General features: G+C 39.5%; 2 protein-coding genes across 2 annotated transcripts; one reads left to right on the top strand and one right to left on the bottom strand.

Annotated features, from left to right (window-relative positions):
* The first annotated feature begins 269 nt into the window (after positions 1 to 269).
* Positions 270 to 2,006, top strand: spcs1 (signal peptidase complex subunit 1). Its single transcript, XM_083939028.1, has 4 exons — positions 270 to 377; positions 1,207 to 1,266; positions 1,378 to 1,464; positions 1,721 to 2,006. The coding sequence occupies exons 1-4, from the start codon at positions 342 to 344 to the stop codon at positions 1,844 to 1,846; spliced, it is 309 nt and encodes a 102-aa protein (XP_083795154.1). The 5' UTR covers positions 270 to 341; the 3' UTR covers positions 1,847 to 2,006.
* Positions 2,007 to 2,184: 178 nt separating this feature from the next.
* nek4 (NIMA-related kinase 4) lies at positions 2,185 to 10,322 on the bottom strand. The gene is made up of 16 exons (XM_083938948.1): positions 10,223 to 10,322; positions 8,986 to 9,252; positions 8,688 to 8,885; positions 8,491 to 8,598; positions 8,243 to 8,397; positions 7,866 to 8,001; positions 6,313 to 6,999; positions 6,171 to 6,221; positions 5,906 to 6,043; positions 5,412 to 5,576; positions 5,098 to 5,164; positions 4,717 to 4,829; positions 4,520 to 4,608; positions 3,571 to 3,788; positions 3,340 to 3,473; positions 2,185 to 2,830 (listed from the first exon to the last, which is right to left on the bottom strand). The coding sequence occupies exons 1-16, from the start codon at positions 10,307 to 10,309 to the stop codon at positions 2,732 to 2,734; spliced, it is 2,712 nt and encodes a 903-aa protein (XP_083795074.1). The 5' UTR covers positions 10,310 to 10,322; the 3' UTR covers positions 2,185 to 2,731.
* Between the last annotated feature and the right edge of the window lie 300 nt (positions 10,323 to 10,622).

Here is a 10,622-nt window from a genome sequence, read left to right as displayed (position 1 = left end):
AAGTACAATTTAAAAAAAAAACATGTTTTTCAAAAGGAAATGGAACTTTACTTTAATCTAATCACCAAATCAGCAAATGAAAAGGCTGTTAAAACCACAGACTTTTGTAATTTTATAACCTTGTTGTATAATGAACTGCCCCTGTATAGTATTTATACTTTTTGTATCTGTATCAACTCATTTTAAATAAAGCTGTTAAAAAAAAAAAAACACTCAGGAGCAGCCGGGTGGGTCCTTCACAACACGACGTATCTTTTTTGAAACCGGAACTCAAACGGCGTCGTTTTGTTTCACCCGTTTGTAGCAAACCCCGTCTGTGCTCGTTCACCTCGGGAGTAAAGATGCTGTCTATATTCAAGTCCATTCCGTCGCACATGGTAAGAGATGATTATTGTTGTTGTTATTTGGCGTGGAGCTGCGCAGTCATGCTAGCTGTTCATTCATGCTTTTCTACCAACTGACGGTTATTCCGAGCTAACAGCTGCTAGCTAACGTTATGAGCCGTTAGAGCTGCGCGTTCACCAACCACCCAGTGTTTCCGACCAGTGCAGCTTTTCAAAGAGTTACGAATCAAACACAAAGTTATCAAGTTGTCTGCTGATATTTTGGCACGTCTGTGTCTGAAGTCCAGTCTAAAGTTCAGTACCGTTAGCTCGTTGTAACCTTAGTAAATTAATTTGCATTACTCGAGCGTTATTGGACCTGTTCCTAGGGTTACTTTTCTTTTATAATCAATCTTTATTTAAATTTGTAATCAGTGAGGACGTGTTGGGAAAAATACAGGCTACAGAACTTGTTTTAATTGAAAGGTTCAATCTAAACATTACTTTCTGTTCCAGGGTTATACACAATACCAAAAATGTCTTTCTGAATATAGAAATAATAAGATGAATTAAAATGTACAAAGACAGTAAAACATAGAAAAGGGAATGAAGAATAACACAAACAAAAACCTATGTCATCTGCTAAACTAAGGGAGTCAATTTGAAATGCCAAAAATAATCTAATAGTTGGATTAAATGTTATTATTTTTTTAGTTTTAAGTTTTCCGTAGTAGCTTTTCAAATAGGTCTTAAAATTTGAATCTTTCAAAATCAAATTGCACAAGTTATTAATTTTGCACGCACAGGTGGACCCATCACCCTCCTAGACTCTCTGTTCTGAGTTTAATTATGTTGCCTAATGTCACCCCGTTCCTTGTTACAGGATTATAAAGGCCAGAAACTGGCTGAGCAGATCTTCCAAGGAATCATACTCATCTCAGCGGTAACTATCCCATGACACATGCAAACAAACCATATAAAACCTCCCACTAGAACACCATTGAGTCTTTACCTGCTGTCAGGTCACAGATATCATGTTATTGTTTTTTTCCAGGTGATTGGATTTGTGTATGGTCTGATCATTGAACAGTTCGGGTGGACAGTGTACATCGTCTTGGCTGGTTTTGCTGTGTCGTGTGTGGTAAGTTGTTTTTTTTTTTTTTTTGTGGGCAAGGAACAACATATTGATCTATATTTGTCCTGATGCATGGCATAAGTCTTGTTAAAAATGTTTTAGTTTTTTTTCTGTTTACACAAGACAACGCCATAGATGAAGTCAATTAGACAAAATTATTGCACAGTGTCTGCTGTCTGCTGGTTGTTTTCCATGTAAATACTTTCTTCTTTCTGGTGAGGCGTTAAACACATTTTTTTCTCTTTCTTTTCCTTGACTGTAGTTGACACTGCCTCCATGGCCTATGTACAGAAAGAGTCCTCTGCCCTGGCAGCCAGTTATACCAGAGACCAGCGGAGAGTCCAGCCAAAAACCTCAGGAAACTCTCAAGAAGAAGAAGCACAAATAACTGAAGACTGTCCCTGCCCAGCATACTTCCTCTATATTGGGAGCTATTTTGATTTTTGTCTTACAGTTCACATTTGAAGCATTTAAGAAAAAAAACATTGTTGCAGTGTTTGTCAGTCAATAACGAAATACTTGTCCACATAATAAAAACCTGATACTCTGTTTTATAAATGGGATGTTAAGTTTGTATTTAGAGTTGGGGCTTTTCCGCAGGACTTATTGAATAGTTCTTGTGCATAGAGATGCATTTCTCATTCTCGTGTCGCTTTCAATGAAACCTCTGTTTTATTGTCGTTCTCAACACTGTAGAAAATCGATGCAAACAAAAAATGCATTTAGGATTTATTAGGAAAAAAAATCAAATGTTAATATCTACAATGCATCTACATTACATTATTTTGTGTTTAAGAAAATACAATACAGCAGCAGTGAGATCTAGTGTTGCAGCATAGGTAAAACAAGTACTGAAATTCTAGCTTGTATTATAAATAAACAAGTATCCACTACAGATACAGTCGAGTGCTTTAACATGACTCAAAATCTTTGCATAGACATCCTGAAAATTACAGGAATAATTACAGATTCTGTATGAAGAATGAGGTCATTTACATAAGACTTCTCGCAGAAGAGCAGCTACATTGCGACAATTCCATAACAAAACCTGCAAGCATCAATGATTTGCATACAAGCAGGGGGGTACGGGCAAACTAATTTTCGTGAACAATATTGACTGATTGTCACCTTATAAAAGACTCTACCTGAAAGCTAAAACATTTATCCCACAGAAAGTTTCCTGTAAGAGATCTCTCAATGATGCTTGCCTCATCTCAAAAGTTGAGTCATGGAAATGCAAATGTGTATGCTCCCTTTATGTACAGCATTTTCTCTAAACCTTGATGGCCATATCTTCAAAGAATTTCAGCTGCCTCACCATCACAGCATAAGCTTGGTACTTCTCATCCCCCATCTGGTCACGAAGGCACAGCTGCAGTGAGAAAAAGGATGCCAACTGTGATCATTTTAGAAACAAAAGAGAGCTGAAGTAACTGCTCGAGTTCTATACAAACTGGGTTTTGCACTTTGATACGGACAACATATACAATTTGATCATATCATTTTGAACTGAAGTCAGTCTTATTGAACTTGTAGTCCCCTTTAGTTATGGATGACACAACTTCACATAAAGAAAGCAATCAATGCATTAGAAAAGCATTAAGATGTTTCTGTATGCAACTTCACCGGGCTTACATCTTTATGACTCCTGTTACCCTTCCTGGCATAGAAGTGCACAATGTATTTCACTTGAGGAAACTATAATAACTGAGCATTTGCAAAGCATTGTGCACAAATGGACAAACCAACAAAGACATTATCCAGGCTCCTACCAAGGTGCTCCTTCTTAACAGTTAACATTACTGAACATTTATCAGTTAAACAATAGGTAAATATATATACAGTATATATCGAGTGTGATGCACTTCTTTAAAATCATACTTCTCGTTTGGTGTCATCCTCCACCTCCATAATTTCCAGGACCCTGTCCAGCAGCTTGACCCCCAGGCCTTTCACTACATCTGTCCTCAGGTGTTGTATGGCTCTCCTTATCTTAGCTGGTCCAGAAGTGGAGCCTTTTTGTGGAGAGAAGCTGGTTAAACAACTAACTAACTAAGGAGGCTCCAGAATGGCCGACTGATGACAATTAAGAGTTCCATTAAAGTCTAATACCTATTGGTATTTCACCGAGTGACAGGTTCTCCGCTTCCTCTTGAGCCTTCCCATGAAGCACCAGGGTGTCTCTGTACTTTCTGTTCAGTTTAAATTCCGGCAACGCAGTAGAGCCAAATCTGCTTTTGTCCACCTCACTCATACCATCTCCAATATCCATTCTCAAAGTTTGGGTCATCATGTGGACTAAATCCTGCATGTCGTTGGATTCAGTCTTCCTGCAGATGACCCATGAATCATGGATTAAACAACAAATTTACTTAAGTGAGAGCAAATATGTTAAAGGTATAGTTCCGACTTTTTGAAGTGTGGTTGTATGAGGTCAGTGTTTTACCTACATGTAGATAGTGGTCAGCACGCCCCCCAGTTCGGAGAAACCGGCATGGAAGCTAAGTAATGTACTTTTTTGGACGGCAGCAGTAGCTAAATGTATTTAGCCACCTAAAAATATTCCATGTCTGTATAAGTGTATGCTATCTTTAGAATATTTTCAAAGCTTTACCTTGTCATTAGATATTTACACATGGGCAACTGAAGCCATTTTAACAGCTGCTTTTATTGGTTAGTTTGTGTTTATTATTTTTAGTGTTGTCACGACTTAGGATGTGGGACCACATCGGACGTTTAAACAGTATCGGTTTACCATGCAACACTAATTATTTTGTGACTTTGGTGAGTCTGAAAGAGTCTGAACATCAGCACAAACTCGAAGATCGAGGCAGCAGTAGCCCAGCAACTCCTGTGTTCTACATTTTATCTGCTGCCACCATCTACTGTGGGAATTACACTGACTGTGGATAAGGACCTCATACAACCCCACCCAAAATCAGAACTTTCCCTTTCACACAGATTTCCAGAGATGATAATATTATTGCAAAGAATTATAGAGACTACATCTGAGTAAAGGTGAGCTGGACTTTTCATTTCCTCCTGTTATGTATGCTCTTACCTTTCCCTGCAGTCTCCCTCTGAACGTTCTGTGGAACTTGTGGATGAGCTGCACTCGTTTTCATCTGACATTTGCTCCGGCAACTTATCCTGCAGTAATGAAACATATCCTACTGTTGTGACAGACATTTCACTGTAAAATGATCAAATTGGACTCTCTCATTCCTTTTGTATGAAGTACAATTGGGGTGATGGTACCTTACAGTTGGTCTCAATGATAGAGACTGAAGCAGATCTGGTATCTGGAGCATTGTAGTGCTCGTCCTTGGTGGGAGTGACATCATACGATGCTCGTCTTACAACACTAACACCTGTGGAAAGAGCTGGGAAAGTAATCAAGAAAAAAAAAAACTACCAAAGGTTATTTTTTTATTTATAGAGCTGTTATAATGCACAAAATATTTAACCTAAAATGTACAAATGCTTCCCAATGTGTGTACCTAAGTGAGTTTATTTTCTAGGATTTGTTTTTTAATTGCTTTATTCAAACCTACTCTAATTTTTCTTTTACTTTTTTTGTGCTGTGAATCCAACTGTAAAGTCCTGGGTTCAGATAGGAATAAACGTAGGAGTAAGCACCTGGTTGGCTGGCACTCTCCTGGGACTGCCTCAGTCTTCTTCTCTCTCTGGCAGACAGAGGACGATCCTGAAAATAAAATTGACCCACATTTTCTATTATTGAAAGCTATTTTTAATATAGTTTTGTAGTATATTCAACCTTCAATATAACATTTCCAAACTATGGCCTCAAAGGAAGACTACATATATGTTGATACAGTTTATTATTTTACCTACATATAAAATGTGTCTTTGGCAGAATGGATATTCAGAAATATACATGCCTTTGCAGTAATGTGGCTGTATGCAGTGCTCAAATTGAGGAGCGCTCTCACCTGTAGCAGTGGTAAGAATCCGTCCTTGGAGGAATTAACTGATGTGGAGGTTGCAGCTACATCGGCTTTCTGGCTCTCTATGCTCCTCCTTTTCCTCTTCCTTACCTCCACAGCTATGCTCTCAACAGGAGGTGGAGGTAAAGGTCTAGGAGCAGCCACCTTGGACTAACAGGAGGCAAAACATTTGGTTGGACAGAAATGCTAAAAATGTATTTATTAAAAAAGATATTTCCAACAACGACATTTTGATATGAATGCATAAATTGTGAGAGACCATTCACAAATGCAATGTGATGGTCAGCTTGAGAAGAACAGCTGACTTGACAGCAGTTAAGTAAAAAGCAGGGGGTAAAACTTTCTCTGGTGTTTCTGTGTCCCATGATGCACTTATCTTTAGGATAAATTGAATGCTAGAACTAAACTGCTTTAAGATTTTTTACATTTTAGATCCTATGTCTCAAAAGCTTTACATCAGCTCCTGTATATATCCTTACCTTGTTCTGATCCCCATGTGTCCGCCTTATGTCTCTCCCTCTATGCCGCTGTGATATAGACGGTTCTGATGAGATATACAGGGGAGTCGTCAGACCCGGCTCACTGGCTGGTAAGGGAGATTCCTCCTGAACAGGCTCCTAAACAGACACAATTACAATTTAAACAATAAAAGAAAAAAACTTTCTGCACTTTGTGCCATTGGATATAAGCAGTGTTACACAGTCAGCTTATGGGCTTTATTCTGGCAAGAATTTTAATACTCACCAGTGTTGGAGGTAAGGGCTCTAACAGCTTTTCAGTAGATTCTAGGCTTTCCTACAAAGACAAGTGAACACATTAATATTAGACACAAGAATACTTAATTAGAAAACAACAGAAACACTGCTCCATTACTAGGACATCTTACTTGGATATCTGAGGTATGATGTTGTGTCAGAGCTCCCTTGAGAAGGGTAACGGTGTCACTTTTATCGTCCATGTTCACTTCCACAACCACTCCAATACTTTCTATATTGGATTTGTGTGCAGATTTCCTCTCACCGATAGAAAAAGTACCCTCTCTCTCCAACTCCAGCTTTCGGTTCTGCATGTCCGCCTCTTTAAGTAACTCCGTGGTATCATCCTTATCATCCACATCTGACATCTGTTTCTCCCCACAGACAGAAAAGGTATCCCCAGGGTGTGGCGTGGCGTGTGGATGAATGTCTGACAATCCACTGGATGCCCTCCCCTCGTCTGCTCCCTGACTGCCAACACCTGATACAGACTTCAGAGAGGGCTTAACAGGGGAAGGAGGGGGAGATGGATCTGGTTTCCCTCTCCCCTTGCTGTCTTTGAACACACTGTGAGTCACAGGTTCATTACCTGCATTGTGGTGTGCCACAACTAACTGGGGCCCCTGCACCTGCCTCTCCGTCAGGGCCTCGTCCTCCTGCAGTGAGACATCAATATTAATTCTGCTGATGGTTGCTAGGGATGCAATGTCGGCTTTGAGAGCCTCAGGTGAGGAGGGTCTGGGCGGCCGAGGTGTTTGGATGGGAGTGCAGTCTAGAATGCCGTTGCAAACTTTAGGTTGTTGCGATTTCTCTTCTTTCTGAGGATGAAGAGAAAAGACAAAAACTGTAGTAAACAGGCTCAATGGTATAGTAATTGGAGCAATCCATGGGACTTTTTTTGGCATCACCCTACTTTGATGATCAAATTTACACACACACACACACACACACACACACACACACACACACACACACACACACACACACACACACACACACACACACACACACACACACACACACACACACACACACACACACACACACACACACACACACACACACACACACACACACACACACACACACACACACACACACACACACACACACACAGATAATAAATAAACAACTAAACTAATTCAGGACTGAATTGGTTGATTTTGGAAAACCTTGATGCAATGTCATATATGTTATAAACCTAAAGATAATGCAATTACATTTCCTATTGCTTTTGTATAAATGTCCCAATCAGATTCATTCAGCTTACAAATATAAAAATACCAGTTGTCCTTATTGCTGGCTATTTGCCAAGCACAGCAGCCCACTGTTAGCATTAATTATAACCGACATTGTTCAAGTTAGGCCAATGCATTACCCTCCATGACTGCCATATTCAAATGTCTCGGACATGATGAAAGGTCATTATTCAAATCAAAAAATGTTCCTCCTCATACTGAAGCGTCTTTGTTGAGCATAACAAAAAAGACCTGCATGTTAGTAAGTCTTTTGTAAGATATACAAAATATAAGAAAATCATGGGATGTATTTGACATATGTTACACAGTACATACACAGTATCTCAATACTGGGAAACTGAAAACTGGCAATTTTCTAAAATATTATAGCAATATTATAGAGTTGACTGTGTTAAAAGCAGCCTTTCTATTCTCCAGTCTCTCACCTGTTTGACTCTGGCTAGAGGTTCAGGCTGGGGACTTCTCTCAGGTTTTGGCTGAGGTGACACCGCAGACAGTCTACTGTTGGCCTTACAGTCACCACTGCCACCCACAGCTCTCTTTCTTGACTTGGCAGTTTTTCTGGTAAGAACCAAAACAAACATAAACAGGTGAGAAAGGATTTATCATTCTACTTAATGCTAGCAGCTCACTGTTGCAGAGGAACAACAAAAGAGGAGGGATAGAAATAAATATCTGACTATAGAAAATTATTCCAATTGAAGCATAAAGAGACAATCGAAAAGGAACCAAGCAGGGTTTTTGCTTAAAACAAATAAGTTTAGAAATAACAGCAAGGCAGTCTGCTGTAAGTGCCACCTACTCTTTAGTGGCCTCCAAGAACATCGCAATTTGTCGTTTGATGTAGGGCTGCCTGAGGATAAGCTTGACATCAGGCCTGTCTTCAGGTCTCTTACACAGCAGGCTCTTGATCAGTTCTCCCAGCTGGGGATCATACCTACTGGGCATCTGTGGAAGCTGATGAGATAACCAAATATTTTTTATCAATCAATGTGAAACTCTGTGACCTGAACAGAAATACCAAAATATATGTAAACATTTGAAACCCACCTTTCCTTCTACAATGCGGTAAACCAGTGAGTTCATGTCCTTGGCATTGAAGGCATGTTTCAGTGTGGACATTTCATACACACAGCAGCCCAGGGCCCACACATCTGACTAGAAAAAAAAGAACATCCATTTGTAAAGCGGTTTCTTTAATTATTCACAAATAAACGACAAAGAAAAAGAGCAGACAACTATATTACCTTGTGATTATAGGGTTTATTAGAGAAGAGCTCTGGACTCATATAATAAGGGGTCCCTATGAGTGTGCTGGCCATATCATTCTGGTTCTCCAGTACTCGTGCGATGCCAAGGTCCCCAACTTTGATGATGTTGGTCTTGGTTAGAAAGATGTTCTGTGTTTTAAGGTCCCGGTGAAGAATGTTCCTCTCATGCAGGTACTGCAAAGCAAAATCACAACATCAATTGCATATGTCCTGTGCTCACATAAAGAAAATAAATTAAGTCTGACCTTGCATTGCCTTCACTTTCATTCAATACCTGGAGTGCCATGGCTATCTGGACAAACCACTCCACCACCTGCCTCTCAGGTAAGAGTTCGCCCTTTTGCTGTTTGAGACGATGATAAAGGTCACCGCCTTCACAGAAACCCATCACAATGTACAGCTGGCGATCATCACCTTCCCAAGACTCCCTGTATGTCACAATGTTAGGATGTCGCAGCTCGGACAGAAGCTGTGCCTCCTGCTCTGCGGCACGCCGTTCTCGCTTGGTGGAGGTGGTTAAATTCAGCTTCTTAATAACATACTGGGGGAAAAAAGAAAAATGCACAATCACATTTCAAGTAAAGTAAAACACAGAGCTTGTCATTCTATGCTTTTTGAACATGAAATAATTCAGGAAATAAATCATGCCATGTCACTATAAGATGGAGAAACTGAAGCATTTGCAACCAGATTCCAATGAACTGAACTAGTTCACATTTACATAATTGTTTTAGCAAAAGTTAGTCACTGACCAGGTATTCACAAACCCTGTCAATGCAGATATAAAGTCTCATATGAAACTGACACAGGAGCTCTGCACCTAAAGTATTTTTTGTTGTTTTTTGTTCAAAATGGGGTTAATTATCCAGCTTCACTTGAATGGGTTCAAATAATTGTCCCTATTGTCTCAAACCCTTAAGGGACCACTGCAGATTAGCTGTCAAACTGAGTGTAAATAACAACAACATGCTTGAGGCTATCTTTACTTACATTTGATTTTTTTAATTTTGCATTATTTAGCACAACATGTTGAAGATTACAGTTAAGATATTTAGTAGAAAAAAGAACATGCAAAGGAAACCCAGAAAACCCACAAGAGGCTTGGCATGTTCCCTATATTTATCTATTTAAGATGGAAGAATATACATATACAGTATACAATACATATATATAAAAATATACAGACACACATACATAAAAAATAAAAGAAATCAGAACATAATGAATGAAAATAAGAATAAAAACTTGATTACATTAAAATAAATAAATAAAATAAGAATCAGAACATGAATCTATATGGCTATATAACAACAACAACACAGTGGGATTTATAAAGAGTAACACAGTAGTGCAAATGGTATTAACTCTATTGTATTTAAAGTATTAGTTAGTAGAAGCTTAGCAGGGTCTTTTGTAGCATCAAGTCTGGTGATTATAACATTACAATAGTTAAAGCTACGTTGCTCCGTTGAGGGCTGTATTGAATTGCATAAATACTTTTTGTTTCTCACCTGTTTTCGATCTGTTTTGTGTCTCACCAAGTTCACCTCCCCGTAGCTCCCTTTCCCGACGACCCTGATGAAGATGTAATTATTCATCGTTCCTCAAAACGCTTCAGAATAACACTACCTGAAACGCTGAAAAAACGTTACGCGACATTCACTGAACGATAAACGGTTTTATTTAGCCCCATAGCCCAGCTGCAGCGACGAGATAAACATGTGAAACCCGTCTGGGAAAACTTCGCACTGTTAGCTTCACAGTGCCAGCGATGAGATTTTGAAAACGCAGGAAATCAGTAGTCCATAGTTTTTCGTCACTAGGCAACTGGAGGTTCACTACCGACGACGGCGAGAGAGAGGGTCCACCCGGGGCAGAAACGGCTCTGTGTGCACCACAGCGCCCCCCAGC

Source organism: Echiichthys vipera, assembly GCF_963691815.1.
Source record: "Echiichthys vipera genome assembly, chromosome: X".
Taxonomy (NCBI): Eukaryota; Metazoa; Chordata; class Actinopteri; order Perciformes; family Trachinidae; genus Echiichthys; species Echiichthys vipera.
Note: the sequence above shows the minus strand (reverse complement) of the source record. Positions and strands in the feature narration are given on the sequence as shown.

Coding starts and splice junctions, on each gene's coding strand:
- spcs1 (XM_083939028.1), top strand. CDS start 342: ATGCTGTCTATATTCAAGTCCATTCCGTCGCACATG. Junction 1,267..1,377: donor GAATCATACTCATCTCAGCG/GTAACTATCCCA, acceptor GTTTTTTTCCAG/GTGATTGGATTTGTGTATGG. Junction 1,465..1,720: donor GTTTTGCTGTGTCGTGTGTG/GTAAGTTGTTTT, acceptor CCTTGACTGTAG/TTGACACTGCCTCCATGGCC.
- nek4 (XM_083938948.1), bottom strand. CDS start 10,309: ATGAATAATTACATCTTCATCAGGGTCGTCGGGAAAGGGAGCTACGGG. Junction 6,044..6,170: donor AGCCCTTACCTCCAACACTG/GTGAGTATTAAA, acceptor GTGTCTGTTTAG/GAGCCTGTTCAGGAGGAATC. Junction 5,165..5,411: donor GATTCTTACCACTGCTACAG/GTGAGAGCGCTC, acceptor TTTTATTTTCAG/GATCGTCCTCTGTCTGCCAG.